Source organism: Notolepis coatsorum (genome assembly GCF_963971535.1).
Source record: "Notolepis coatsorum genome assembly, chromosome: 15".
In the NCBI taxonomy this organism is placed as follows: Eukaryota; Metazoa; Chordata; class Actinopteri; order Aulopiformes; family Paralepididae; genus Notolepis; species Notolepis coatsorum.
Window position 1 is genome coordinate 43471373 of NC_140179.1, and position 25423 is coordinate 43496795.

Below are 25423 nucleotides of genomic sequence, written 5' to 3' on the forward strand. Positions count from 1 at the left end.
GATACTTGGCAAAATTGACTGATTTTCAATGAGCAGGGTTTGTGCAAGGTCTTTGATTGTTCCACGCTCAATTTTCTTTATAGTAGGCCTAAGAGCATTACGGACAGGATCTGGAAAGGAAACTCGGCTGACAGGTCGTCTTTATACTGGCAGTCTGGCCTGATAAAGCACTTGCGGACTCAGACAGATCCGTCTGTTGCGCGCAAAAGTTTGCGGGGAAGCAGAAAAGAAAATTGCTGTGCAACTTCACTCATTTCAACAAATCTATTTTTGAGTTGGGCAACGACAATCGATATTTGCGTAAAATACCGCCACTCTAAAATGCTCCCCTGGAGCCGCTGGTCCTCGCAAAGCTCTGAAAAGTGCCTCTTTGTGCGCCTTGCGCGTCTGTCTTTGAAGAGACTGTGGACCCCCCATGAGGATGCCAGCTCTTGCGCGTGCGCTTTAAGCCATCAAACTCTCCTCGGAGTTGGGCAAGTGTGTCGGTTGCATTACCAAGCATTGCTGTCGCTTGTAACAGGTTCACGTCTTTGCGCTGGAGATAATTAGAATGATACACTGTTGTACTACAGCGTACACATGACGGGGACGGGGTGCCTAGCAACATAGCAGGGAAGGGGGGGCCCCGCCCTCTGCGCCCTGTTCCCGCGTTACGAAATCTATGAGGATAGCCTACAGTGGGAGCGGGGCCCCCTAAGCTCCGGGGCTCCCCCGCACCGCGGCGGGGGGTGCGGGGGCCTCCCCTACGCCACTGGTGGTGCATCAGTAAACTGAATCCCTATTCAGTTTACTGATGCACCACTACCCATCAAAAGTATTGTGTATTGGGTATTGTGCTCTTGCTCTGTTTGAATAGGTGGAGAGAGTGGTTAACTGTATTATAATAGTAAATAGAAAAATATGTTGTGCTCTTGCTTTTTTCTTTTTGAAGGTGGAGAGAGTAGCATAATTGCTAGTGCCAGTTTTATTTGAGGTTCATAACAGTACATTGTACTAAGCAATTGTTGGCTCATTAGTTTGTGATTCACATGCACTCAAATTCACCAGAATGCAGGAAATTAAGTCTTTGTAACTAAAATGTTCCTGGTGGGGGACTCCCAGACCCCCGCTTAAAAAGTGGCCTGACTGGGGCTATATTTCGCGCTATATCTCCCGGTATGAATTATTTCCCCAGTCCGGCCCTGACAATACCTATGGAGATTAGGGAGGCACGCTCATAAGTATATATATATAAAAGTAAGCTAAAAACGTATCTTTTCACCTTGGCCTTTTAATATGGATAACATTTGAAGACATGATTATTGTACTGTAAATGAGAGTTATTTTACTGCATTATTTTTTGTCCTGTCTATTGTATGCATTGTTGCTTGGCGGTGTATGGGCCCCTTTGGGGTGGTCAGTTTTTCAGTGTTTTTCAGTGTTTCGCGCATTGGTCTTTGTTGTATCTTATTCTGGGATGCAGTTTCCGGTGGGGCATGTCATGGTTGGAGGGGGACGCTGGTCGTTTGAGTGTACTTGGTTTGTTTGCTGGGTACGGTGATTGAGCCACCATTGTTTGAATGACCTCTGAATATGAATGATTTAAATGATCATTTAAGATTTAAGTTATCATTAATGTTTTATGTGTTTTACACAGACTGTAGTGTCTGTTTAAGCAAATGCAAATGGCACAACAACACTAATGTGCACACACACACATCTATTATTATTACTATTTATATTATTATAATACCCCAAGGGGATTAATAAAGGAGCACTTGACTTGACTTGACACACAACCAAGGTCAGGTGCTGGTCCTCTACTCACTCAAACACTGAATATGAATATAATAATAAAATATTAAATAAAGATACGACACCAGAGACAGATATCTGTATCTATATCTGTAGAAGAAGAGGGACAACGCAGCAAGACAAGAGCTTTTTAACACAGCTGGAGAACACACACACACATGCATATGAACACACACACACTCACACACACACACACACACACACACACACACACACACACACACACACACACACACACACACACACACACACACACACACACACACACACACACACACACACACACACACACACACACACACACACACACACACACACACACACACACACACACACACACACACACACACACACACACGCACACACACATACACACACAAGCATATGAACACGAACACACTCACACCCACACACACACGCATATGAACACAAACACACACACACACACGCGTATGAACACAAACACACACACACACACACGCATATGAACACAAACACACTCACACACACAAACACACTCACACACACACACACACACACACACACGCACGCACGCACGCACGCACGCACGCACGCACGCACGCACGCACGCACGCACGCACACACACACACACACACACACACGCAGACAGACACAAGCATGCAGCTCAACAGTGTTTGAGGTAAACCCTACAATATGCGACAGCTAAGACACACAAAAGCACTTATTTGAGCCCAAAACACACGAACACAACAGATATACAAAAAAAGTACAATGACAGACCCAACGCATGAACATCCCCACAGCGTTAGTGCTAAGCCCTCCTGTATACAAGCAGCTACAGTAAGAGCCTGGACAAAGAGAGAGAAAATCCTCTTGTACCCACAGGAGAGAGAGCCAAGCTGGCGAGCGTCTAGCTCCGCTGTACAGGAATCCCTATCTCACACAGTGCGGGTGTCCTCAAATAAACCTCAGAAAGACCGTTGTCCTAGAAATATAAGATGAACCTAAATTAAATTGAGCATACCATGGGCATGTCTGTAAAGGAGAGACTCATGGCTATCCATAGAACCCATTTGTATTCAGATATCTTGAGGTGAGTGGTCAAGGGACCCCTTCGAAAAAGACCATGCCAGTTTTTCCCTCGTCAAAATGTAGCCTAACTTTGGAGAATTCTGTAGCCTCCTTCCTGACAACAAAGCATAGCATGGTTGTGACGATGAATTCCTTACGTCATCTAGTTTCATGTGATACCAGCCTCTGATACACACAGTAATGTTGGCAGAAGGTGCCGGCGCCCCCCCCTAGGTCTCTGAGGGTTGGTTTGTCTTGGTGTGTTCAAGGTAACTAACAAAAGGTATGGAAGGATTCCTCCTCATGGGAGCCCACCAGCATCACAGCTAGAATGAATGGGAGTCAATGAGCCTGACACAGAAAGTCTCACATCAAAATACAGAATCTCGGGCGGCTAGGTGGTGTAGTGGGCAGGGCGCTCGCCATCAATGCTGGAGACGCTGGGTTCGAATCCAGCTCTCGGCATTGCTATCAGCTTGGCTGGTCGTTCATACTAACACAATTGGCAGTGTTAGGGGTGGGAAAGCTGATGGGTGGGTCCTGGGCGTTGTGGACAGCGACCCCTACAGTTTGGTCGGGGCGCCTGCACAGCGAGGGTAGGATCTGGAGGGAGGTAGTGTGTCCTTCCACACGTTACACTCTCCCGGTGAGAATCTGCGCTGCCAGGCTGGCTGCACATGCGTCGGAGGAAAGCATGTGACAGTCTCCGGCCTCTCGGACCAACAGTAGGGGGGAGTGCGCAACAACCAGGAAGGGGGTTGGGAATTGGCATAACGACTAACAGTGGGATGGGAGAAAAAATCGGAAAAAGGAAGGGGGGGAAAAGATAAAAAAATAAATTAAAAAAAATGTCATTTAGTTGATGCTTTTATATTATCCAAAGCGACTCAGGAGGGGTACATCTCTGGCAGCTAAGGGTCAGTGGCATCGTTCGACAAATAGTGTCAATCTTGAGTGTTACACTCTGAGTGCATAGTAGTATAGATGTATTAGCAGGATAGGTAGTAGTATAAGTAGGATAGCATATTAGTAAGGTACATAATAGTACAGTAAGAAGACAGTAAGAAGATTTTATTTTATTATAATTCTTTTTTAGATATTGTTTTTAAGATGTCTGTTTTTAGTTGACGGTGGAAAATTGGCCGGGTTTCAGCTGTCCTGACTGTGAACTATCTTGAATGTGAACTAGACTGTGAACTGGCTTGTTGTTATTCAGTTGTCTTTAGTGGGTCAAACACATCCACAGCTACCGTGACAATTGATGCATCAACCTGCTAGCTTAAACTGCCAACGTTTATAACCCCTATTAGATGATCCTACTGGTCCCATTTGAAAGCTTCCTCTATTACGATGCTGCCTTGACATACAGACAGGCCTCCTGGCTAAAACACCACCAACACACACTATCTCTATCTCTGTGGACTTCAACCCACAGAATCAAAGCCAGAATATGCACGTGGCACACAAACATACAGTACACACACTTTCTCCCTCCCTCCTCCACAACCATCCTCTCAGTGAACTGTATAGATTTTAAATCCAATTAACACGTATCCTCCCTCAGTATCTCTCCCTCTCTGCCAGTGAGAACATGCTGGAGAAAATCACTAAACTAGAAAACGCCAGCCACACCACACGCACACACACACACACACACACACACACACACACACACACACACACACACACACACACACACACACACACACACACACACACACACACACACACACACACACACACACACACAAAACAGACGTTCATGCATTGTGGGGACATTCCATTGACTTATATTAATTCCCTAATTACTTACCATAACCTTAACCATAACAATGACATGCCTAAGCCTAACCCTTATCATAATCTTAACCATAACCCTGGACTACCTCCTGGACTACCTCTTGTTGGGTCCAAGTAATCCAGTCCTCAAAAATCACCAAAAAACGTGGACCCCCGCCCCCCCCCCCCCTCCTCCCCCCCCCCCCCCCCCCCTCCCCACCAACACCACCTACTAGGGATGCTCGATATTGGCTTTTTTACCGATACCGATATTCCGATATTGTCCAACTCTTAATTTCGATACCGATACCGATACCGATATCACCCGATACCGATATATGCAGGGTTTCCCCCCCAAAAAACGGAATAATTTCAGGTAACTAATAATTTCACTGGATGCATTCAAAAGGCTTTCTAAATGTAAGCATTATCTGTGCAAAATATGATAATTAAAAAAGTAAAAATTAACATTACATATCTCTTGTTGTTGAATTAAACCAACATGCATACTTTTGACAATAAATAAATTAAGAATTGGTTCTTACTTGCTTGCCTGGGTAAATAAATGTTAAATAAATGAAAAAAAAAAAAAAAAATTACCGATACCGATATTTTCCGATATCACATTTTACTGCCGATATCGGCCGATAATATCGGTCGACCGATAATATCGGTCGACCGATAATATCGGACATCCCTACCACCTACCCGTTCCGCCGACTGCGACGTGCCAAAGAAGATGGGTATGAAGGCCAGCCAGATGATGCAAGTGGTGTACATGGTGAAGCCGATGGGCTTGGCCTCGTTGAAGGTCTCGGGGACGCCCCGCGTCTTGATGGCGTAGATGGTGCACGTCACCATGAGCAGGATGGAGTAGCCCAGCGAGCAGATGAGGGAGAGGTCGGAGATGTCACACTTGAGCACTCCGCGGGCCGACGACGGGTCCTGGGTCCGCTGCTCGCCGTAGTCGATGAAGGTGTGTGGCGGGTCCACGGCGAACCATACGAAGACCCCCAGGAGCTGGACGGAGATGAGGGAGAAGGTGATGACGAGCTGGGAGGCCGGGGAGATGAACCTGGAGGAAGAGAGGGGAGGGTTGGAAAGGCTTAGTAGCGTGGAGGAATCCTACACCTTGAAAATGGCAATGAGAATTGGAAATGTTTTGTCTGTAATTAAGAGGTGTGAAAATATCTGACACGACAGATGATCAAACAAGTAATTCAAGCTTTGGTTTTGTCTCATTTTGGATTACTAGGAGGTAATAATATAAGAAAATTGCAACTAGTCCAGAGCAGCACATATTCAAATGTTGCTAAAATGCATGAATGTCTCTCTTGGTTGGAAGTGAAAAATGTAATGTTGTATTTATTAATCATTTTCATGAGGAATATGAAACAAAAAGGAGCCTTTTGTTTTTTATTTTTAAAAAGATTAACTAACACATGGTTATTCTACTAGGCTGCTGAAGGCTGTTTCCCTTTGTCAACATTCAAGACAATTTAATCTCAAGACATTTCAATTGTCATAAAAAACGCCTTATGGTGGAGAGCCAGGTCCTCTCAGTCTCCTGTTGACTGGCTTGCCTTCAGGCAATGTAGAAATAAAACTACACAGTCAATTAGGTCAGCTAAGATCAACCATTTCAAGGAGAAATTCTCATCCTGTGGCGCTGACCCTAAGAAGTTCTAGAAAACAGTCAAGTCAATGGAAAATAAACTCACTTCCCCTCCCCTACCCGCATCACTGACAAATCATATGGTCTCGCACTTCAACCAACATTTTGTGAATTCATCGCAAGCCTTTACTGCTCCGGTCACCAACACTGCTCCATCACACACCCCTCCTCCATCCTGCTCCGGCCCCCAACACTGCTCCATCACACACCCCTCCTCCATCCTGCTCCGGCCCCCAACACTGCTCCATCACACACCCCTCCTCCATCCTGCTCCGGCCCCCAACACTGCTCCATCACACACCCCTCCTCCATCCTGCTCCGGCCCCCAACACTGCTCCATCACACACCCCTCCTCCATCCTGCTCCGGCCCCCAACACTGCTCCATCACACACCCCTCCTCCATCCTGCTCTGGCCCACAACACTGCTCCATCACACACCCCTCCCTCCTCCTCCGGCCCCCAACACTGCTCCATCACACACCCCTCCTCCATCCTGCTCCGGCCCCCAACACTGCTCCATCACACACCCCTCCACCATCCTGCTCCGACCCCCAACACTGCTCCATCACACACCCCTCCTCCATCCTGCTCCGGCCCCCAACACTGCTCCATCACACACCCCTCCTCCATCCTGCTCCGGCCCCCAACACTGCTCCATCACACACCCCTCCTCCATCCTGCTCCGGCCCCCAACACTGCTCCATCACACACCCCTCCTCCATCCTGCTCCGGCCCCCAACACTGCTCCATCACACACCCCTCCACCATCCTGCTCCGACCCCCAACACTGTTCCATCACACACCCCTCCTCCATCCTGCTCCGGCCCCCAACACTGCTCCATCACACACCCCTCCTCCATCCTGCTCCGGCCCCCAACACTGCTCCATCACACACCCCTCCCTCCTCCATCCTGCTCCGGCCCACAACACTGCTCCATCACACACCCCTCCCTCCTCCTCCGGCCCCCAACACTGCTCCGTCACACACCCCTCCTCCATCCTGCTCCGGCCCCCAACACTGCTCCATCACACACCCCTCCACCATCCTGCTCCGGCCCCCAACACTGCTCCATCACACACCCCTCCTCCATCCTGCTCCGGCCCCCAACACTGCTCCATCACACACCCCTCCTCCATCCTGCTCCGGCCCCCAACACTGCTCCATCACACACCCCTCCTCCATCCTGCTCCGGCCCCCAACACTGCTCCATCACACACCCCTCCTCCATCCAGTGACGTCGGCTTCTCCCTTCAATCCGTTTCTGCCTCAGAGGTTATGAAAGAACTCATCAAGCTGGATACAAAATACATCTGCTGGCTCTGACGGGTTTGACCCCATGTTTTTAAAAGTAGCTGATCACATCATTGCTGCCCCCATTACATACTTGTTTAACACTACACCATAGTTGATCTATTTATTAAAAAGAGATTTACACTACATTTTTATTTTAAATTAGCTTTTTTTTCTTTTTTTTGCATTGTTGTACCTCATTCTCTGAATTTTTACTTCATTGTACTCTCATTGTACTTAGATTGTACTTTAGTTTGTATATTGTATGTAGTGTTGGGACTTCATTCCTCTTCTACTTTTTTATTCCTCTTTAACCTTTTTTTACTGTATGAAGCACATTATCAGGGGCTCATACAGAACCAAGCATTTCACTGTAATGTACATGTACTTTATACGTGACAAATAAACAAACTTAAACTTGAACTTGGCCTGTCCAAGAGTTCCAGTAACTGCGGTTTCCCAGCTATCTCAATAACCGTGCACAGTGAGTGGAGTCAGATCCTCTTAACATCAAGGTTCTATCTTGGGCCAAACCTAACCAAGGCTATCAGTGCCTCCTGGATACACTTCTATGTTGATGATACCATCATTTCTTCATCTGGCCATTCACTTCACCGCACCCACACTCCAACTCAGCCTCACTTCACGACCTTCATCTGCGTGTCAACTCCAAGAAGACTAAATGTATGTTATTTGATCTGAAATACAGCGTCACCTGCCCCCACAAGATCACCTGTGCTGACGGCTCAGAACTGGGGTTCGCCAGCTCCTAGAAATACCTTGGTCTCTGGCTGGACTCCCCACTTTCTTTCACTTTTCACATCCATAACATGCAGGTCAAGGTTAAGGCCAGACTGGGGTTCCTCTACAATAACAAGGCTTATTGCACACACTCTGCCAAATATACTCTGGTGAAGATGACCCCCATGTTTGATGATGGTGTGTCATATAAAATGGCTTCCAAGTGTGCCCTTAATGTTCTCCGCCACTCAGTCATCCATTTTGCTACTGGCACACCTTTTTCCACCCACCATTGTGAACCGTATAAACTGATAGGCTGGCCCTCCCTCCACACCAGGCAACTTCATCACTGGCTTCTACTTATCTACAGTATAATACTCTGCTAGAGAAGACACCTCAATACCTCTCCAGCCTCCTGCACCTTTCCTATAATAACCACCTGAGGTCCAGTGATCTCATTACTCAATCTATTCCCAAGGCCCGTACTGTCTTTGGCCAGACTTCCTTTTGTTTTGCTCCAGAAAATGACTGGAACTCTCTCCAAAACTCCCTTAAAACTTTCATAACTTCCATCATTCTATATGTTTAAGCAGAAACTGCAACAGTCCCTAGCTGACTGAGATGTCGATTCCTCTTCTCCTCTAGTTATTTAGGCTATTGAGGTTCTACATCATTGGATGTGTGTCTTGGATTCACTCCTCTCTACTCTTAAGACCAGTTATATATTTGTACTGGCAGCGCGTCCCGCTCTTAAGCCATACCGAGATATACCTCATCTCATGTATCTAGTGTACTCCATCAACGAATAAAACCAAATACACCCAGCACCTGCCAGGCCCCGCCCCTACTGCCATACTATATAGTACTGGGCGTGGCCACCACTCACTCTTCCTCTATTTTCGTTTCCATCATAGCGGATGCATGACACCCTATGCAACTAGTTGTTATGAAAAGTTTAGATAATATTGAGTGCTTACAGAGATTTGCTTACCCCTGGAATCTTCGGGGTATGTTCCAACGACACGTCGGGTCTATTCTGATGTTCCCTTGTCTTGTGGCAGCAGATCGAGGGACAGCGTGCGAGGTTTGGCTATCGAGCCGGCTCCCACACAGGTAGGCCCTGTGTCATTAGGCATTGATGCTAGTGTTAATAATGCTGGTTTGTTTTGTTACACAACCGAGTTGTGTGTCGGCGCCAGGGGCGGGATGGTTTGGTGAACGTTCCCCTGAAGTGGACGGTTTCCAAGCTATCCTGGAGCGTGCTGCTAAACACTAATGCTAATGCTAATGCTAATACTAATGCTGAAATGCTGGGCACTGTTCTAATGTTCCCCGCCGTGGGATGTTGCCGCTTTTCCCTCCTCTTAACCGGTTCATTGATGAAGGTCAGTCGGTAGCTAATGTGGGGGGTTTTGCTGAGTCCTATTTTACCCTTTTTATGGGTAAATGGGTTGACAACAGGGTGCAGGGCGGGTGTGCTGTGGCTAGGTAGCCAGGTAGCATCGATCCTGTGCCCCGGCGGGGTTGGACGGTGTCCCACCCGGAAGCCGATGCTTGAGAGCGAGTCGGCCCGGCGGGTGGCAGTAGAGCTATACTGCTGCAGGATGGAATTTAGCGGCGGCCAGTGTTGTGGCTCAGCTGACTGTTTTCTGTCCACATTAGCGTCGAACGCTATGCTATATGGGGCTACTGTTTCTCTTCTGTCTCTCTGCTACGGGAATGTCTGTCTTTACTACAGTCTTCCCTCCTCTCAACCATTCATGCTGACGGTCAATCTGTGTCTACTGGGGGAGTAGTGCGGGGGGGGCTTTGTTTACCTTCATGGGTAAATGGGCTGAGGTCTAGGGCTGGTGTGCTGTTGTGAATATTATGAATGAATGCGGGACTGGTTCTCTCTGGTCCACCTCCCCTTAACGTTGTGTGCATGGGCTTGCCCATTCTACAGTATGTTTGTGGTGTTAGCTCATTTATTCATTAACCCCTTCATGGTGCACACCACAGTGGAGCATCAGTGGAGCTCCGTGTTAGCATCAGTCCTTTGCTTTTGACATGTTGAAACAGTGCCCCGCCCGGCCGACGCCATGAGGTGGGTCGGCCCGGCGAGTGGCTGGTGGGCTGCTAAAGCCTGTACCGCCATGGTATGGAATTGGCAGCGATTAGTAACTGTGTTCGAATTGCTGTTTTTTCTATCAAAAAATGGTGTCTGGTGGCGGGGCCTTGAGGGCCAGCCGACGTCGACACATCGCGCAAGGTTGTTGACGGTATTAGCTTTGACCTAGCCGCAAGCTATAACCGCTCAGGGCTCCCCTCTCCGCAGAGGATTTTGGTCTTCCGCTGGAGCGCGGGCGGTATTTGCACCAGCGGAAAAAGGGGGCTCTGATTGTTTCCTTTGCCTGCGGGCCGCGTGCCTTCGTTGAAGCGCGGGCGGCCCCACTTTTCGCTTCTCATGGGGACAGGGGCTGACACCCAGTTGATGGCTGAGCCTGGGTCTGTCCGTGAGAATGTTGTGCTGTCAAGCGGCTCTGTTGTGAAGGGCCAGATTAAACCGAATATATATATTTATTTATATATATATATTTAATTGTATTTGTATATTCTCTAATATTCCCTGATATCCCTTGTATATTCCTTGTACAATATGCATTGAATATCCATTCTAGCCTACTGAACATCCCATAATAGTCTCCATTCTACTATTGGTCGAGACCTTGGTGCCAGGCTGCCATACCCCTCAGACCCAGTTCAAACGTACCGCTCCACATGTACGAACAAGTCCTAGTTCCGCGTAGGAATCTGGCTACCGCACCACTAATGGGACTATTTGTTCATAGTGCGTATATATACTGCGCTACTAAAGTAGGACTTCCTTTTCAGTCCAGTTTCTTACCCTCCAATAGAGTCACAGACGTAAAGCCTCCCCGCGACGCCACGTGTGGGAGTAAGGCCAAGTTCGCCTACCATCGGTATTGAGACATCGTGTATATTAATATTTGAATAGTCATATTTGGCACTATATCGTCGAGTTGGACGTAGTCTATTAAGCTAATAATAGTCTGTTAATATATAGTGCTTCGTGCGGTGAGAATACTACCGTAGTCAGTACCCCATCGTTTCGGGCAGAGAACTGGCTGCTTACCCAGGGTGGTTGACCCCACGTGAAGCTGCACCCGAGGAGCCCCAGAGCCGACGAGCGAGTGGACCTGTATACCGGATTATTCTACCGACGACAGCCCGCCTTCCCAGGCACGGATTATGCTTTGTATACTTTGATTATTCCATGGATAAAGACCCCCGACACTGCCGTGTGTTGGAACCCCCCCCCCCCCCCCTGGAGAGGACGCAAGGTGAGGAGACGCTCTGCAAGACGAGGTCGCTTCACGTCTCTCCCCCGTGGACCGGAGAGAGCCGGCCCACAAAGAGTCCACCTGCTTTCATCTGTGGTCCAAGGATCGCCGGCGCATTGAACGGCACTACAGTGGGTTCACCTGGGATACCCTTGGCCGGATGAGGCAGCCGGATTCTACCCCCCCCCCCCCCCCTCCTACTCCTGTCGGCTTACAAGCGACCGGATTAACCCCCCCTAGTGTGTCCAGTATATAATCATTAAAGTATCATTGCTGTTATTCCTTAAACTATTCCAGGTCGTATATGTACCACCTGCGCCTTCAGAGATTGGACATTCTCTATTGATATACCGACGAATACTCTTGCCATAAAAGTGCATACTAATTCCATTCATAAATGTGATTGATTTGATTAAGTGCTTGCTCTACACACCATCGCTGTGTAGAAATAAAGACCTATTTCTAATTCGTACATTTGTGTTGGATCCGTTTCATCTACGTGACAGTGTTCATCATAATATATTTATGCCGTGTACTGGGTGGCCGAATATTAAGTACAAAGGTAGTGGTAGTAAGTATCATATCTAGTAATACAGTCAGGGAATTGTACCCCTCAGTTACAATTGGTCCTTCGAGCCGGATGGTAATTAGTGTAATATTAATATAGTGTTATTAATATTGAAATGGCCTATGATGAACACTCCACGAAACGATCCTCCTAACCAACGCCCGCAGCGCGAACGACGGCTCCCTCAGTACTTAGAGGCTTACGCTGTCAGTCAACAACCTAGTCTTCTACTAACAGTAAACGCGGTAAAACTAGAAAGTAAAAGTATGTCTAACCCCAACGCCCAGACTACCCCGACCATAGAGGCCCCTACGGGCTCTAATGTAACTGACCAAGTTCACGGTGGGGACCAGTGGGAACCAGACATGACTTCACACCCCGCCAGTACTGAAGAAGTAGTCCCCGATGAGTCCCGGGAGGAATACAACGCTACCGAGAGAGAACTCGGCACGGAAGAAGACGGGGAGAGCACCGTGGAGATAGAGCTCCAAGGCTCCGCAAGGAGTACCCCGAGGGAAGGCTCCCCTATACAACCGCCTTCTCCCAGCGAGGCAGAGAGGACCCTACAGCAGGCCTTCCTCATCAGCCTGAACGCCGCTGCTGAACGCGACCGACTGCAGATCCAGCAGCGGAGCGAAGAAGAGCATATACGTCTAGAAATAAGACGCATTCAGAAGGAAGAGAATGTGGCCCGAGACCGAGCAGACAGCCAGCGAGCAGCGGCTGGTGCTCTACGGGACGCAGAGCGCGACAGACAGCAAGCGCAACTAATAGAACAGCTGATCAGACGGACAACACCCTCTCCCTCCGCCAGAGGCTCCAGGAACTCGTCTAGACACACCTCCAGGGCGGCATCCCCTAGCCGAGTAAACAACCCTGAACTTGACCAACAGACGAGGTCTATACCCCCCACAGACCACCTCCCCCCACCGGTCCAAGCGAGACCAAGCAACCGGGAAGGAGCAGCATATCCTGTGGAGAGGCTAAACCAGAGACTACAAGCACTGGATGACCTAACTGAAGACGAAGAGGAGGAGAACCACGCCCGACGACAGCACAGTACTCTACCGGACCAGGAGGTCCGGTACAGCCCAGGCTATACTCCCGCGGAGCTGCGCTACAGACCCCCGACTCTATACACGGGTGAGCACGACGCACGACCCGCACCGAGGAACAGCACCTGGACAAGCGGGCCATGGTACACTGCCGGTACCAGCCCATACCAAGGAGCGGGAGGAGACTCGCCTAGGAGGCCTCTCCCCCAACGCTCGCCGATGTATCCACAGTCAGCGTCATACATTGGCACGCCTATGGTACCCGACTTCACCCAAGAGAACCGGGCCCAGTATACGGAACTCCGCATGTGTCTGGAGACCATGTTGGTGGATGTATTGGATGAACGCCACAAATACGGCATCCTACTGAAGCACTTAAAGGTACCCCGCGCACATAATATAGCGCTCGCCTACGCGACTTCCACCACCCCATACACAGCAGCGCTGGTAGCATTGGACCAGAGGTATGGGCGCATATGGGATTACGTGATCCAGGAGATCCGACACATCGACCGCTTACCCCCAGCAATAGACAATCGAGCACTGGACGACCTGTCCATCAGAGTGCAGTCCCTGGTAGGGATGTTGGGAGCGCAGAGAGAGAAGGGGAGGCATGAACTTTACGCCAACTCAAATGTGGAAAGGATCTTGGAGAAGCTGCCGCCCGCTCGACAGGAGCGTTTTAGGCGACAGAGGGACCACCGAGACCCGAATGGCCCCGAACCGAACCTCCTCGATCTAGCAGACTTCCTGGCGAGAGAAGTCAGCAGCCTACGGCTAGATACATTCGGACGGAGCACCCCTGGCTCCAGAGAAGGAACCAGACGACTAAATGATGGAAGAAGATCGGTGACTGTGATGCACCAATCGGAGTCAGTACCGAGCAGCAGGAGCCACAGTACCCCCTCCAGAACGGAGAAGTGGAAGATAGTGTGCCCCTACTGTGAGAAAGAACACTGGCTAGCGCAATGTGACTCCTTCCCCAAGCTGAACGCGGAGGAAGCAAGTCAATGGATAAAGTCCAACAAGCGCTGTTTTCGCTGTGCGCGCTCACACATGGCAGCCGAATGCCGCTTAAAGAAAAGGTGCACCAAGTGCGATGGAGCCCATCTGGACATACTTCACGACAGTAACAGACGGCGCCCTTCACCCGCACCATCCAGCCGCAAAGCGAGCGTCATGTACATCGATCCCGCCAGCAGCAGTGGAGCCCGAGTACTCCTAAAAGTAGTGCGTGTGACACTAAGCTACCAGAATAAAGTCCTGGACACTTACGCCGTCCTCGATGACGGGTCAGAGAAGACCCTGCTGCTCGCCTCCGCTGCGGCCCAGCTAGGGCTGCGGGGAAGCGAAACCCAAATGACAATTCGGACAATAAGACGAGATTTGAAGACGATAAAGGGCGAGAATGTCTCATTCTCTATCGCAGCAAGCGGCCAGCCTGAGCGACGGTACCAGATTACAGACGCTTTCACCAGCCAAGAAATAGGACTGTCGCGGTACACATACCCCGTCGCCAAGCTGATGGAGAAATATGCACATCTGCGCAAGTTACCGATCCCGCTCATAGACAATGCTATGCTGACCCTGTTGATAGGCTCCGACCATGCAGACCTCATTGTCCCGATAGACCGGGTTCATACCGGACCCCGAGGCTGTCCTGCAGCAGTCGAGACCCGTTTGGGATGGACTCTCCAAGGCCCGCTCGCCAAATCTCTCAACCGAAGTACAGCCACTAGATGTCTCCACTCCCGAGTCAAAGAGGGAGAAACCGCACTCCTGCAACACGTAGAGCGGCTATGGACCTTGGAACAAATGCCCTTTAAGAACGGAAAGAAAGACATTCGCTCTAAAGATGACATTTACGCCATTCACCTCCTCGAGACAGGGACCAAGAGAGTCCCGGTCAACGGCGTGTTGAGATACGCCACGCCACTCCTGCGGCGAGAAGGAATGCCTACTTTCCACGCCAAGACAGACGCCACAGAACGGTACCTGCTGAACACGGAGCGGCGCTTAGCCAAGAACCCCGCCCAAGAGAGTGTATACCGCGCTGAGATTGAGAAGCTCATCACAGCGGGACATGTCACAAAGATGGACATTAAAGAGGCTGACCAGACCACTGAATCGTGGTACGTGCCTCACCACAAGGTCCATCACAACGGTAAAGACCGCATAGTATTTAACTGCAGCTACCAGATCGGATCCCAAAATCTGAATAAAGAGTTACTGCCCGGTCCCACACTCGGCCCCTCCCTACTCGGCGTTCTACTCCGCTTCCGCCAGGAAAAGGTGGCCATCAGCGGGGACATTAAAGGAATGTTCCTGCAGGTGAGACTAGTAGAGGCGGACAAGCCCCTGTTACGGTTCCTATGGAGAGAGAAGCCAGGAGATGAGCACCCAGCCATCTACCAATGGGAAGTCCTCCCCTTCGGAACGACGTGCAGCCCCTGCTGTGCTACATTTGCACTACAGAAACATGTAGCAGAGGACCCAGCAGCGGACGAAGAGGTCCGACACAGCGTAAAGAACAGCTTCTACGTAGACAACTGTCTACAAAGCCTTTCAACCCAGGAAGAAGCCGAGGCTCTCCTGATTAAACTCCGCGCCTCATTGATCAAAGGCGGCTTTGATCTCAGGCAGTGGGCCAGCAGCGATCCGCAAGTACTGCGCAGCCTCTCCTCCGAGGACAAGGCAGCCAGCAGCGAGACCTGGATGGCTACAATCCCGGGAGAAGCCCAGGAGATGACCCTGGGATTGGTGTGGCGATTCAAAACAGATTCGCTTCACTACAGACACAAGCCCCTGACTACGGAGCAGGGAAGGCCGGCGGCGGCGCCGACCACCAGACGGAGTGTGTACACAACACTCGCCCGACAATATGACCCGCTAGGATGTATTCTACCGTACACCACCAGGGCAAAAATGATTGTACGAGCATTGTGGGACAAGGACCAGGGCTGGGACGACCCCATTCCCGCACACCTTAAATCCACCTGGAGAGAGTGGGAGATGGAGCTCCACTCACTCCCAGGCGTTAATATGCGCCGAAGCTACTTCCCACCCACGGTGAGGCCAGAGACATGTAAAATGGACTTACACGTCTTCAGTGACGCCTCAGAGGTCGCATACGGATCAGTAGCCTACTTGCGGGCCCAAGAGAAGGGGGGAGAGATCTACACAGCATTTGTCCTCGCCCGCTCGAGAATAGCCCCACGCAAGCAACAATCTATCCCACGTCTAGAGCTCTGCGCAGCCCTAGCCGGAGCGCACCTAGCCACGCTCATCCAACGTGAGCTCACCATACCGGTGTCTAGAACAATCCTGTGGTCAGATTCCACGACGGTACTCGCCTGGATCAAATCGGACTCATGCAAGTACAAAGTCTTCGTGGGAGTCAGAGTCACCGAGATTCAAGACTTAACCGAAGAGTTAACCGGAGAAACAGAGTGGCGCTACGTTGATACAAAACAGAACCCAGCTGACGTCATCACCCGGGGGATGCCCCTGGATGACCTCACCCGTCGCAATGTCTACAGTGACGGCCCCGCATTCCTAAGACTCCCGGAAGGACAGTGGCCCATGCCTATCCCGAGGGAAGCAAGTCCAGAGGAGGTGGAAAATAAGAAGTCTGTGTTCTGTGGATTGAGCACCGTAGCCTCCACCGACCCTAACATAGACGATTGCACGTCCATAGAGAGTGCACAACAAAGAACATTCCTGCGGTACCACCCGGAGTGCAAGTCCCCCGCTGATATGTCAGCAGCTAACTACGAGGAAGCAGAATTGCTTCTACTGCAGCGAGCCCAGAGAGACTCGTTCCCCGATGAATTGGCCTGTCTACAGGGAGGAAAGCCCGTCCCATCCGACAGCAGATTAATTCATCTGGCCCCCGAGAGCGACGCTCATACCCTCATCAGAGTGGGTGGTCGCCTACGCAGAGCCCCCAATCTACCGGATGACATTAAATACCCGATCGTATTGAACAGCCGACACAAGGTCACAGAGCTGATTATAAAGAAATACGATGAGGATGTACATCACGCAGGAGCAGAAAGAGTCTTCGCGGAAATCAGACGTCGTTACTGGATCCTACAAGGAGAGAGGCGGTACGACGCTTCCAGCGAACATGTCTAGACTGCCGCAAGTGGCGCGCGCAGCCCAGCATACCAAGGATGGCTGACCTTCCTCCATGTCGCCTCCGAATCGGTGACAAGCCATTCCACTCAACGGGTATGGACTGCTTTGGCCCGCTGCACATAAAGAAAGGAAGAGGAACCGAGAAGCGGTGGGGTATTGTATTCAAATGCATGACCACCAGAGCGATACACATCGAGCTTCTCCCGACCATGAGCACAGACTCATTCCTTATGGCCTTCCGTAGATTCACATCACGGAAAGGAAGACCGTCTACCCTATTGTCCGATCATGGGACAAACTTCAAAGGCGGCGAAAGAGAGCTGAGAGAGAGCTTCCAAGCTATGGGCCCAGAACTTAAGACCCACCTCGCTCCAGCACAGGTTGATTTCCAATTCAACCCCCCAAACGCACCCCACTTCGGTGGCACTTGGGAACGAGAAGTGCGCTCCATAAAGACAGCCCTGTACGCAGTACTTGGGGCCCAGACTGTGGCGGAAGAAGTCCTAATGACAGTCCTCACGGAGATTGAGGGAGTACTTAACTCGAAGCCCCTCGGATATGTCTCCAGTGATGTGGCGGATATCGACCCAGTTACCCCCAACACACTCCTGATGGGGCGGCTAGATCCTGCATTACCCCAGACAATGTACCGGCCTGAAGAAGCGAACGGCCGACGAATGTGGAGGTACAGCCAAGTGTTAGCCGACGTTTTTGGAGCAGTTTCCTACTGCACTACCTACCGTCTCTACAGACCCGCCAGGAGTGGGTAAAGGAGAGAGACAATTTGACAGAAGGAACAGTCGTCATGATTATTGATCAATCACTGCCCAGAGCTATGTGGCCGGCCGGCCGCGTAAGCAAAGTGATCACCGGTGCCGACGGCAAGGTCCGAGCAGCTGAAGTGCTCGTCCAGGGTCGCACTTACACCCGTCCCGTGGCGAGGCTCATAGAACTGCCTCGACTCCCAGACACAATCGATGATGACCATGACCCTATAACCCTATGACTTTGTGAAGTTGACTGACCCCTACAGCAAACCCTTATGTGTAAATAGACAACGCGATTAATCTGTCTCTGTTTAACTGATTAGGTCTGGGACCAATCAGGGGGTGGCTGTTGTGAAGGGCCAGATTAAACCGAATATATATATTTATTTATATATATATATTTAATTGTATTTGTATATTCTCTAATATTCCCTGATATCCCTTGTATATTCCTTGTACAATATGCATTGAATATCCATTCTAGCCTACTGAACATCCCATAATAGTCTCCATTCTACTATTGGTCGAGACCTTGGTGCCAGGCTGCCATACCCCTCAGACCCAGTTCAAACGTACCGCTCCACATGTACGAACAAGTCCTAGTTCCGCGTAGGAATCTGGCTACCGCACCACTAATGGGACTATTTGTTCATAGTGCGTATATATACTGCGCTACTAAAGTAGGACTTCCTTTTCAGTCCAGTTTCTTACCCTCCAATAGAGTCACAGACGTAAAGCCTCCCCGCGACGCCACGTGTGGGAGTAAGGCCAAGTTCGCCTACCATCGGTATTGAGACATCGTGTATATTAATATTTGAATAGTCATATTTGGCACTATATCGTCGAGTTGGACGTAGTCTATTAAGCTAATAATAGTCTGTTAATATATAGTGCTTCGTGCGGTGAGAATACTACCGTAGTCAGTACCCCATCGTTTCGGGCAGAGAACTGGCTGCTTACCCAGGGTGGTTGACCCCACGTGAAGCTGCACCCGAGGAGCCCCAGAGCCGACGAGCGAGTGGACCTGTATACCGGATTATTCTACCGACGACAGCCCGCCTTCCCAGGCACGGATTATGCTTTGTATACTTTGATTATTCCATGGATAAAGACCCCCGACACTGCCGTGTGTTGGAACCCCCCCCCCCCCCCTGGAGAGGACGCAAGGTGAGGAGACGCTCTGCAAGACGAGGTCGCTTCACGTCTCTCCCCCGTGGACCGGAGAGAGCCGGCCCACAAAGAGTCCACCTGCTTTCATCTGTGGTCCAAGGATCGCCGGCGCATTGAACGGCACTACAGTGGGTTCACCTGGGATACCCTTGGCCGGATGAGGCAGCCGGATTCTACCCCCCCCCCCTCCTACTCCTGTCGGCTTACAAGCGACCGGATTAACCCCCCCTAGTGTGTCCAGTATATAATCATTAAAGTAACATTGCTGTTATTCCTTAAACTATTCCAGGTCGTATATGTACCACCTGCGCCTTCAGAGATTGGACATTCTCTATTGATATACCGACGAATACTCTTGCCATAAAAGTGCATACTAATTCCATTCATAAATGTGATTGATTTGATTAAGTGCTTGCTCTACACACCATCGCTGTGTAGAAATAAAGACCTATTTCTAATTCGTACATTTGTGTTGGATCCGTTTCATCTACGTGACAGTGTTCATCATAATATATTTATGCCGTGTACTGGGTGGCCGAATATTAAGTACAAAGGTAGTGGTAGTAAGTATCATATCTAGTAATACAGTCAGGGAATTGTACCCCTCAGTTACAGGCTCCCATACCCATTTTTGGATCGTCTCCTACCTGTTGAACACTGTCAGGTGGGGGTCTGGTTCTCCTCCATAGACCTGTAGGATCCTTTGCAGGGTTAGCGTATGAGTACCAGGGGCTGCCGTTCGGCTTTTCTATGGCTCCCCACATCTTCACCAAGTGCGTGGAGGCCGCACTGGGGCCTCTGCATCGTCAGGGGTTACGAAGTGTATTCTGCCCTGCCGATGTTCTGGTCCTTGGCGGTCAAGGTGGATCGTCAGGTCTCATGCCAGGCTGGGTTCATACCAGCCTGGGGTTGCTGTAGACTGGAAGTAGAGTACTCCTCTTCCCAGTCAACGGGTGGAGTGCTATGGGCATCCCTCTCAGAGCGTGTTGCGACACGCTCGGGAGGTTCCGTCCTAGGACGGTTACTGCGCTGTCCGTGATACGCCTGCTCGGTATGAGGGCATCTGCTCATTCCGTGGTCCCTCTTGGCCTCCTCTTCACCCCAGGAGGAGGTTACAGAGGTGGTTCTTTTCCAGTATGGAAATAGACCCGGTGAGAGGCAAGTCAGGACGGACAATACGACGTCAGTGTCGTATATCGACAGACAGGGAGGAGTACGCTCCCCCCGTCTGCACCGGGCGGTGGGCGGCTGGCTATGGGCGTTCTCCATCTGCGCGGCCTGAGGGCTCTCCACATTCCCGGCAGGGTGAATGTGGGTACAGGTGTAATGTCGCGGGGCGGTCCTCACCCTGACGGGTGGGGATTACGTCCGGACATAGTCAGGCAGGTCTGGGACCGATGCCGTGCCACCTGGGATTCTTTCCCCCATACATCTGTTAGGTCAGTTGTTGTGGCGGGTACGTTGAGGAGCGCAGGTCCTTGATCCTGATTGCGCCGGACCGGGGGCGCAGCTGTGTGGTTCCCGGTCCTGATCCAGCTCTTGGTATCCCGTCATGGCCTGTTCCTTGGTCATTGCGGGCCCTCTCTCAAGCGTACGGGTCTCTGTGTTAGTTCCCTGTGCTGGGCCAGCTGCTGGTGGGTTGGCTGGTGAGAGGGTGAGTCTGGAGAGGATGGATCCTTCTGTGGTTGGTACCATCCGGAACGCGCATGCTCCCTCCACTATCGCGGGTTACGCGGGTAGGTGGCGTATTTTCCAAGAGTGGTGTAAGGCCACCCTCTTGTGAAGCGTTTCCTGCTTGGCGTTGACGCCTTAAGCCGGTGATACGCTCTTTGGCTCCGAGCTGGGATCTTCAATTGGTCCTCGGTCGGTTGTCCTTGGCCCCGTTTGAGCCTCTTGAGCAAGCGCTGTTGGAACGGCTGTCGTTCAAGACTGTGTTCTTGCTGGCCATCACCTCCGCTAAACGTGTGGGTGTGCTTTGTGCTCTCTCGGTACGGCCAGAGTGCCTGTCTTTCGTTCCGATAGCGGTGCCACTCTGCGGCCTAATCCAGCCTTTGTGCCTAAAAATATCCGGAGTGCTTCCGCTCCAGGGATATTATGGTTCAGGCGTTTCATCCGCCTCCTCACGCTAGTGAGTTGGAGGCGGGCCTTCACCTGTCATGTCCGGTCCGGGCTTGGGGGTTTACCTCAGCCGTACTCAGGGCCTCAGGGCTACCGTTCAGTTGTCTGTTACGGTGGCTCTCGTGCTGGTAAGGCACTGTCGAAACAGCGCCTGTCCCATTGGTTGTGCGAGGGCATTGCCCTTGCTTCACGTTGGCCGGGTTGGCTCCGCCTGGGGGCGTCAGAGCGCACTACACTCGTGGGGTGGCGGCCTCAGCCGCTCTGCTGGGTGGGGCCTCGGTGGAGGACATCTGTGCTGCAGCTTCATGGTCCTCCCCGGGTCCCTTCGTAAGGTTTTACCTCATGGACATGACCGGGGGTTCTGTCTCCCAGGCGGTTCTGAGGTCTGTGGCCTCTCCTGCTTCCCGTCCTTGGTGGGGTAGCAGGGGTGTGTGGGTGTGGGCCACAATGTGTTGTGTCACACGTGGTTCCGCCTGTGCTGTGTGTTCAAGAGGTTCTAGTTCCCTCTTGCTCGCACTCGGGTGGAGTTGACTGCGCCCCCTCTTCAGTAGGAAGGATGGGGTGACGGGACTCCCCTCTCCCCTCCCCCGAGTTCCCTTGGGGAAACTTTTCTTTGGAAACGATTTTTTCCGAGGAAGAGTGAGTGGTGGCCACGCCCAGTACTATATAGTACGGCAGTAGGGGCGGGGCCTGGCAGGTGCTGGGTGTATTTGGTTTTATTCGTTGATGGAGTACACTAGGTACATGAGATGAGGTATATCTCGGTATGGCTTAAGAGCGGGATGCTTAGCCAGTACTCATATAACTAGGTTATATACATAACCTGTCGTTTTCTCTCCCTCAGTGTTCTCCTAATGGCCAGGATGAGAGCACCCTTACATTGATTACGTACCCATACCATGTGTTTCACCATTAAACCTATATTGATCATGAAGACCTGTCTACGTACTTAATCGATGAGTCCGGTTCCACCACAGTATTAATCACATTCGGGTGCAGTAATATCTGTAAATAATACTTTATACTGCCTGTTGACCCCAGTAGATTATCTTAAAGGGAGGGCTAATTGTACACCAACAGGACTGGCTAATGGTGATGATGACGATGATGATGATGATGATGATGATGATGATGATGATGATGATGATGATGATGATGATGATGATGATGATGATGATGATGATGATGATGATGATGATGATGATGATGATGATGATGATGATGATGATGATGATGCTACACCGGTTTGTCTGTTTGTCTGTTCTTTCTTTATGTTTCACAGCAGAGTTGGCTGTAGCTCCCTGAAGAAGGCTAGATGCTGAAACCTCCAGGTTTTGCATGAAGAGAAACACACACACTTGTCTTGTCTCCACTAGCCAGGGTTTAGCCGTGCTGTGGCCTTGTCTCCACTAACCATGGTTTAGCCGTGCTGTGGCCTTGTCTCCACTAGCCAGGGTTTAGCCGTGCTGTGGCCTGTCTGGAAATGAGCATTTCCATTGTCTTTAGAACCTGGCCAAACCTATCTGAGATAGACACCTTTCACAACTTGGCCAGTTGGTGGCTGGGACTGGTGTATCATCAGGGTTTAGCTTGTGTACCACAGTTGGATGTGTGCATTTTGAAAGGTTGCCTAGCAACCGAAGAGTTTACAAGAAATGCAGTGAAGACACAAACCCAACCATACCATACCATGCTATACCGAGATTACCCGCTGGCAGGCTGAACTTAGCTAACGCAGACAAGGCAAATGAAGAATTGGACACCGACCTTGGCGCAGTCACAGACGTCTTCCCCTGCTCAAAGATGCGGTGTATCCGGTTTGTCTTGGTGAGCAGCGCAGCGTAGCTGAAGCACATCCCCAGTCCCAGGAATATCCTCCTGAAGGAGCACACGCCCACGTCCGGTGCCGCGATCATCAGGAAGGTGATGGCGTAGCACAGGAAGATCCCCGTCAGCAGCACGTAGCTCATCTCCCTCCCCGAGGCGCGCACGATGGGCGTGTCGTTGTAGCGGACGAACGTGACGATGACGAAGGAGGTGGCGATGATCCCCAGCATGGAGATGAAGACCGGGATGACGGCCCAGGGGGAGTGCCACTCCAGCTTGATGATGGGGATAGACACGCAGCCCGTGCGGTTGGAGTCCGGTCGCATCTCGTATGGGCAGAGGTCACAAGTGAACTCAGAGGCCTGGGAGGAGGAGGAGGAGGAGGAGGAGGAGGAGGAGGAGGAGGAGGAGGAGGAGGAGGAGGAAAATAATAGGAGGAGGAGAAGAATAGGACAAATGAGGAGGAGGAGGAGAAGAATAAGTAGAATAAGTAGTAGAAGTAGTAGAATAAGTAGTAAAAGTGGTAGAAGTGGAAGAAGCAGTAAAATAAGTAGAAGTAGAAGAAGTAGTTAAATAAGTAATAGAAGAAGAAGTAGAAGAAGATGTAGTAAAATAAGTAGAATAAGAAAAATAAGTAGTAGAAGAAGAAGAAGAGGAAGAAGAAGAAGAAGAAGAAGAAGAAGAAGAAGAAGAAGAAGAAGAAGAAGAAGAAGAAGAAGAAGAAGAAGAAGAAGAAGAAGAAGAAGAAGAAGAAGAAGAAGAAGAAGAAGAAGAAGAAGAAGAAGAAGAAGAAGAAGAAGAAGAAGAAGAAGAAGAAGAAGAAGAAGAAGAAGAAGAAGAAGAAGAAGAAGAAGAAGAAGAAGAAGAAGAAGAAGAAGAAGAAGAATAGAAAGTACATGTGAGGCACTGAATCAGCAAGAAGTATAATTATACTCAGCAGTGTTTCATCCCCCAAGAGGGATTGTTTAGAATATCCTGGGGAGGCAGGATGACCTAGAACACTGGGTCTCAACGAGCCCCTGATTGACACGTAACAGGCCACGGACCACCATTTGATAAGGTTTTTGTTGTTAGATATGATTTAGCTCTGAATTCCATAACTGTCTATACTGTAGTTGAGGACATTACAGAGGAGAGAGTGAAACCTATGATCACAATATAGTATCTCATTGTACTAACATGAATAAAATATTAGTAAACATAAACAATTCTGCATTTTACCTGGGACCCTCTGGAACCCCCTAAAGGACCCCTGGGGTTCCCCAGACCCTACGTTGAGAATCATTGGCCTAGAGATAAAGACCAAAAGGCCACTGGTTTGATACTGACAGGAGGGTGTATTCAAGGGTGTATGTGAGCTGGTGACTGCAGGGTGGCTGGTATTACATTTAGACTACAGTGACTACCAATGTTCCCTCTAATTCTTTTTCGGTCTGAGCAAACACTCAAACCTCCTGAGCAGACATCAGCAACTACTGAGCAACATACATCACCTGCAGATTAACCGGTTAGTTGATAAGTGGTGGTTTGTAAAAAATCTGAGAATCTTAATTTCCCTCAATGTCTAACATAAAAATATATACATTTTGCTGATACACAGAGAAATAATACAAAAAGGCATATTATATTCCTTAATCAAATATTTATTTGACCACTGATTGACGATACAGAGCAAAGTCCTTATTTTGGTGTGAGTCGTGTCACTAACTTTTGTCTTTTTAGGAGGCTGACTCGTCATTATTTTATTAAGTGAATTATAATGCGACTTCAAGGGTGACCATATTGTGATTTTTTTTTAAAGAGAACACTGCATTCAGCCTCAATATTTAAAGACTTAATGATACTCAAAGTTTACTCAAAGATGCCTTATCATTATAATATATTTAAAGTATGCCTCCTCTGTATTGATATAACATTATTGTTTATATAATTTTATAATACAAAATAATATCTCTCTATAACCAAAGTTACTCAACATGCTGTATTATGCCTAAAGTAATCTGACAAATCTCAAGAAATTAACTAAATCAACCTATGACAAAATAATATATATTTTCAAGTCTTACTGGACAAAATAAATAACAAGAAAAATATGAAGT

At 49.7% G+C, this 25423-nt stretch overlaps 1 protein-coding gene across 1 annotated transcript in view; it reads right to left on the minus strand.

The window, feature by feature from the left end:
- Nucleotides 1–25423, minus strand: part of grm8a (glutamate receptor, metabotropic 8a) — a 484022-nt gene that overhangs the window by 54082 nt on the left and 404517 nt on the right. The window contains exons 8-9 of the mRNA XM_084330820.1: nucleotides 23265–23686; nucleotides 5336–5702 (exon numbers count right to left, since the gene is read on the minus strand). Coding sequence (XP_084186946.1) covers nucleotides 5336–5702; nucleotides 23265–23686 — 789 coding nt within the window. The remainder of the gene's footprint in view (nucleotides 1–5335; nucleotides 5703–23264; nucleotides 23687–25423) is intronic.